Here is a 6,778-nt window from a genome sequence, read left to right on the forward strand (position 1 = left end):
TGTACTAATTTTTTTATCTTTCAGATACTTCCTACTTAAGTCTGTATTTTTTCTCAGCTGGGAATTGAACCTAGAGCCTTGCCTATGAAAGGCAAGAAGCTCTAGCTACATTCTTAGCTACATTCTTAGCTACATTCTTAGACTAATGTGTTTTTAGTATAAGAAATCTGCATACTGTAATTTTTGTTTTTAAGTGAATGGGATTTCCTTAGACAGAAAGAAAACATCATCCAAGTTTCGTTGGCATGGTGGGGGTTGTTTGTTACTATTATGCTCTGAATTCATTCCTTCTGTTGGTTTCCTGCTTAGTGGTACTCAGTAAAATGTTTTTCTAGACTATAAGGCCTTTATATTTTCTGATGGCTCTTATTCCTAAAAGAGATTGTTTTATCTTTCTAGATCCTGCATAAAATACTACAAACAAAATCCTCTGGATGAGCAACACATTTTTCAGTTGCCAGTCAGACCAGCTGCTGTAAAGAATCTGTATCAAAGGTGAGAAACTTAATAATTACATTGTGCCTTCTGGGCAATTTGATGCCCATTTTCCATAGGATTTCATGACCCAGCACGGCTTAACTTCTGAACTTTAATCATTGTCCCACTCTCCGACCCAAGGTTCATGACTTTCCCTATTTCTTCTCCCAAACTTTGTGTCACTTAAGACTTTTGAGCCTCTAGTCTTTGTTCTGTCAATTTACAGTTTTGTCACAAAATCAAGGGAGAAATAATAGCCAGGAAGAAATGATAGGATAAGAGAAAATGATGGAGATAAATAGGGGTGGCAAGGCCAAGGATGTGACTGTGAGAGGGAGAGAATTGTTGTTTCCATTCGCTGTGACACACTGCAAATGCTTACCTCCCTGGCTTGTCCTTCCTTATGTCTGCTTCTTGAAGCTTCTGTCATATTAAAAGTATGCACCATCATGCCCAGTGATTGGTTAATTTTGAAATGGGATCTTACTATTTTGCCTAGGCTAGCTAGTTAGTTAATTAAATTTTTAAAAATTCTACCTTCTTTTGTAATACTCTTTCCTCCTCATGTGTTTGATTTTCAAATGACCATTGTTAATCACCTAATGCCCAAGTCAGAAACCTAGGACCTGTTCACTCTCACTCTTCACTTTGTCTTTTAAATAGTTACCAGTCTTGACTATCTCCCCACATACGGGTGTGTGAAGGACAGCCAGTTGTTCCGGCACGGCACCCGGCCGCCCACACGGCTAGCTTTACCCGAAATAATTACACACAAACTGTATTCATTTAAACACTGCTTGGCCCATTTCTATCTAGCCTCTTCTAGGCTAATTCTCACATATTAATTTAGCCCATTTCTAATCATCTGTGTAGCCCACGAGCTGGCTTACCAGGAATGATCTTAACCTGCGTCTGCCTGGAGTGGGAGAATCCTCGACTCAGCTTCTTTCTCCCAGCATTCTGTTCTGTTTACTCCGCCTACCTAAGGGTTGGCCTATCAAATGGGTCTAGGCACTTTCTTTATTAATAAGAAATCACTCCCACATCAGCCAGTGCTTTTAACTGCTGAGCCGTCTCTCCAGCCCCGTCTATTATTGGTTTTTTAAAGATTTGTTTCTCTGCTTGTAAGTGGTGGTGCACTTTAATCCCAGCACTAGAGAGGCAGAGACAGGCAGATCTCTGAGTTCGACGCCAGCTTGGTCTACAAATCAATTTCTAGGATGGCCAGGGCTACATAGAGAAACCCTGTGTTGAAAAACAACAACACCAAAAATGTTTTTACCTTTTTACCTGAAATGTGCGTATGTTCTTGTCTCTGCCCCTCCCTTTACTTCTCCAAGGTACACATTGTTTCCTATTTATATCCCTCCTCAGTACTTGTCACATAAGGATGTCACTAAGTGACTAGAAGGAAGGAATGTAATAGCTGTTGGTTGGTCACTGGGAGTTTATTTATTTTTTTATTTCTTTTTAATTAAAAATTTCCACGTCTTCCCCTCCTCCCATTTCCCTCCCCCTCTTCCCATCCCCCTCCCCCTTGTTTTTTAATTTCTTTTGATTTTTTTTTCTTTAGTGAGAAGCCCCAGAAATGGAGAGTGGAAATAAGCAGTAATCAGAAGAAGGTGAAAACAGTGTGGCAACTGAGTGACAGCTCTCCTGTCGATCATTCCAGTTTTCATAAGCCTGGTAAAGATGACTTGTAGTAAATTAAATCTTTCTGGGAGGAATCGTTGTTACAGGTCTTTTCCTGAACTGTAGGTATAAAACATTAAAGGATCCCAGCACTCAGGAGGCAGAGGCAGGTGGATCTCTGTAAATTTGAGGCCAGCCTAGTCTAGCTCTAAAACTACAGTGGAACCCTGTCTTGAAAAAAAAAAGTTAAAGGAAAATCTGACTTTGTATGAGTGTAAGTATAATAATCACTAGCAAGTGCTTTTTCTTATTGTTTTGAATAAATGAGCCTTTAATGAATAAGGGCAAGAAGTAGGGACACAGGTGTAGAGGTCAGTGATAAGATGGAAATGTTAGTTCACACTTCATACTGTAACCATGGTGATACTTCTTCCCTAGTGTATTCTCTGCAGCTAGATAAAAGTTGCCATTTATGGCATTCTGTCAAAGATTGCCCATGTTAGTCTCTTAGCTCTTTGTGTTATTAGCTGACCTTCTGGCTTTTTTCAGTAAGCACCTTAAAACCCTTGTCTTCATGCAAACTGAGTGTGGTGTTATCTCACATGTGGGCCTTAAGTTGTCACATTCAAATATTACGTTTATCTGAGAATAAATCTGACAGTTTTCTGACAGAATAGAAGTTTCAGATTCCTTAATTAGCCATAGGTAGGAATGTAGTTTTACTGATTGATACTGTCTTAGTTTCTTTATTTTGCTATGATAAAATACCTAAAAAAGCAACTTAAGGAGCCTGACAGTGTTGGCACACACTTTTAATCCCAGCACTCAGGAGGCAGAGGCAGGTGGATCTCTGTGAGTTCCAGGACAGCCAGGGCTACATAGAGGGAGACCCTATCTTGAAAAAAAAAAACCAAAAAACAGAACAAAAGGCAACTTAAGAGAGAGAATAGAAAAGGGTTTATATTGGCCCACGGGTCAAGGTTCAGTGTTATCATGGTGGGGAAGTCAAGGCATCAGGAACTTAAAGCAAGCAGCCAGTTACATTGCATTCACACTCAGGAAGCAGAGAGCAGCAGTAAATACATACTGCTACTGAGTTCCTTTTCTCCACTTAAACATCCATGATCCCTGCCCAAGGAACGGTCCTGTTCATAATTAAAGTGGGTCTTCCCACATCACTTAACATAATCAAGGTAATTCCTCACAGACATGCCCAGATGCCATCTACTAAGTGAGTCTAGATTCTATCGATTTGAAATTAACACTAACACTAACCAACACAGCTCTACCCCTACCTGCCCCGGTCACCATATAATCTCCACCCCACTCCTGGTAATAATTTATATCCTAGTTTCTTTTCCTATTACAATGATAAATACTCAGATAAAAGCAATTCAAGGGTCAAGGGCTTTATTTTATTTCACAGTGAAGGTACAGCCCATCATGGTAAGGAAGTGAAGGCAGCAATAGCTGTTGATGTAAAGTCTGTAGTCAGAAGAAGAAAGCAGCAATGCATGCATGTGTGCTGGTGTCAGTTCACTTTCTCCAATTTAAAGCAGTCCAGGGAATGGTTCTGTCCTTAGTGGGCAGGTCTTTCCACCTGACTTAACACAATCAGGATAACTCACAGTGTGCCCAGTCCTATTTCCCAGGTGATTCTAGAGTTTGTCAAATTGACAGTTAATACTATCACATATAGACAAAATGCAGAAAACTTTAAACTGAAAGAATTTTTCTGGAAATCATTAGTTGAAATGCTGTGTATTTTTAAGTAAGATGTAGAACTTAGAGCCAGGTGGTGACAGCATATTCAAGTTTAATGCCAGCCTGGTCTACAGAGCTAGTTCCAAGACAGGCTCCAAAGCCACACAGAGAATCCTTGCCTCAAAAAACAAACAAACAAACAAACAAACCCATGTAAATCCTAAGAATTTCTTCTCTGAAATTACGTTATAGCAGGATTCAGAAAAGACACTTATTGAGCCTTAAGTGGTGACACAGAAATTAATGTAGTTGGTTCCCAAGGGAGGGTAGCTCACTCTTCTCTTTTTCTTTCTTTCTTCCTTTCTTCCTTCCTTTCTTTCTTTCCTTTGTTTGTTCTTTCTTTTGTTCTTTTACTCTATTTTTAGTTCTTTTAAATGTCAGATTGTTTAATCTTGGTTTAAAAGGAGGGTTTGATGTATAAACAATTGCCCTGGCTGAGTTTTGCCAGATTCCTTAGATTCTTTTCAAGTGGAAGACAGGTATCATCCACGCTCCTTCTCATCTGCTGTGTTGTGGTAAATCAGCATCATACACGGAGTGAAACAGTTCTGACTGACCTCATTGTCTTTCTGGTTACAGATTTTTCTGAGTTGACACTGAATGGTAGCCTAGAAGAAAGGGCTGCTTTCATTAACATGGTTACCTGCAGCCAGGTGCACTTCAAGTAACACGTGCTGAGGGTCCCTGCAAGGTATCTGTGTTCTCTCGAATATGCTGCCATGTGTTGAGTGCCTCGTGTTTTAGATACTTTTATATTGTTAATTTGAATCTACACATCAGGAATACAATTGTTCATCTGTCATCCCCTGAATGGCCTGCCAGGTTATTACTTGACTTGGCAAGTCTCAGATTCCTTTTGTTGGCCACTTAATACATCTGCTAACTCTAGAATCAAAGAAATGAAAATGACTTTTGCGTGGTAATATCTTTGCATTTTAAATTTGAAGAGTTCGATTTCAAAATCATTGGTAAAAGAAGAAAATCATGAGCCGGGCGGTGGTGGTACACGCCTTTAATCCCAGCATTTGGGAGGCAGAGGCGGGCGAATCTCTGTGAGTTCGAGGCCAGCCTGGTCTACAAGAGCTAGTTCCAGGACAGGCTTCAAAGCCACAGAGAAACCCTGTCTCGAAAAACCAAAAAAAAAAAAAAGAGAGAGAGAGAGAGAGAGAAATCATAGCCGGGCAGTGGTGGTACATGCCTTTAATCCCAGCACTCGGGAGGCAGAGGCAGGTGGGTGTCTTGTGAGTTCGAGACCAGCCTGGTCTACAAGAGTTAGTACCAGGATAGGCTCCAAAGCTACAGAGAAACCCTGTCTCAAAAAAAAAAAAGAGAGAAATCGTAAACAGATCCCAACTTAACATGAAAAGCAATCTTGTTAATAAACAGTTTTCCTCAGCTCAATTTCATTGGGCCCCAAATGTAAACACCATTTTAAAAATCTTACTTTGATTTTTAAAGTCAAAAAGTAAGCACCGGGGCTGGAGAGATGGCTCAGTGGTTAAGAGCACCGGCTGCTCTTCCAGAGGTCCTGAGTTCAATTCCCAGCAACCATATGGTGGCTCACAACCATCTGTAATGAGATCTGGCGCCCTCTTCCGGCGTGTGGGCATACACGGAGGCAGAATGTTGTATACATAATAAATAAATAAATAAATAAATAAATAAATAAATAAATAAATAAATAAATAAATAAAAGTAAGCACCACCAGGCTGTGGTGGGGTACACCCTTATTCTCAGCCCTTGGCAGACAGAGGTAGGAGGAGCTCTGGGTTCAAGGCCAGCCTGTCTTGATAAACCTCAAAAGATCATGGGATTAAAGTGCTGGGATTCAAGGTGTGCATTACCCTTGCCCATCAGATCTCTTTTTTTGTTTGTTTGTTTTTGTTTCAGAAACAAAAATAAATAGAATTAAATAATGAGTAAAAATGCCTGATGTTACTATTCCTTCTTAAGCCCCATTTGTCCTCTAATAAATGGAGATTAATTTTATCATAGTTAAAAATAAAGTGGTCTTTAAGACAGGGTCTCTCTATGTAGTCCTGGCTGTACTAGAGCGCTCTTGTGTAGACCAGGCTGGCCCCAAACTCAGATCTGCCTGCCTATCTCCTGAGTGCTGGGATTAAAGGTGTGCAGTACCATGCCATCTTTTATTTAAATTAAAGAGAAAACAAAACAAAAAACAGAGACCTTTGTTCCCTAGCAGACGTTTTACCGTCACAGCTTGATATTGCAGTGTCTCCTTGCTGACTGCAGCAGTGACTCACACACATGGTCTCAGGACACACATGTTCCGTTCTCTTACTGCCCACCTGCTTAGGTAATAGTCTACAGCCTGAAAGGATTTTAGGTTGATGTTATCCAACAGATAGGGCAGTGCTTGAGTGACCATCATTTGTATATTATAGTAATCTTTCCAGACATATGAAAAATAATCAAGTTGCAAAGCTATAGACTATATTCCTAATTTTGAAAAATGAAGTATGTGAATGATATTGTTGGACTCTAGCGTCCAAACACCGAGGAGGACTTGCCCCCAGAGACTACCTCACAAACCACAGCCGATGTAAAAGCATGAGGATTTTATTAATTCTGTCATGACAGGGTCCCCCAGCATTTGGGAAGCCGAGAGACCTCAAATAGCTGGTACAGTCTACTTTTAAAGAGGCCACAGAAGCAAGGGGGGTTGTTCTTTTACTATTCTGATTGGCTTATTCAAAAGGGCTATTACCAATAATTGGCTGAAGAACTGTTGCCAGATTAGATGAGGTAAGAGGTCATTTTGACCCCTTTTCCCAGGGGACTGAATCAAAACATACGTATATGGGTAATTGTTCAGTAACTGAGTACGTGCGAGTTGGGTCCTTGGTTTCCAGGGGAGGAGGGGAGGCACTATGGCACGGAGGC

The 6,778-nt window shown here is 40.5% G+C and overlaps 1 protein-coding gene across 1 annotated transcript in view; it reads left to right on the forward strand.

Annotated features, from left to right (window-relative positions):
- Zwilch (zwilch kinetochore protein) overlaps window positions 1–4,564 on the forward strand; it is a 43,649-nt gene extending 39,085 nt beyond the window's left edge. The window contains exons 16-18 of the mRNA XM_075965540.1: window positions 400–495; window positions 2,051–2,163; window positions 4,453–4,564. Of these exons, the coding sequence (XP_075821655.1) occupies window positions 400–495; window positions 2,051–2,163; window positions 4,453–4,541 (298 nt within the window). The 3' untranslated portion in view covers window positions 4,542–4,564. The remainder of the gene's footprint in view (window positions 1–399; window positions 496–2,050; window positions 2,164–4,452) is intronic.
- Window positions 4,565–6,778: the final 2,214 nt, after the last annotated feature.

The sequence above is a fragment of the Microtus pennsylvanicus genome, chromosome 3, assembly GCF_037038515.1.
Source record: "Microtus pennsylvanicus isolate mMicPen1 chromosome 3, mMicPen1.hap1, whole genome shotgun sequence".
NCBI classification, from domain to species: domain Eukaryota; kingdom Metazoa; phylum Chordata; class Mammalia; order Rodentia; family Cricetidae; genus Microtus; species Microtus pennsylvanicus.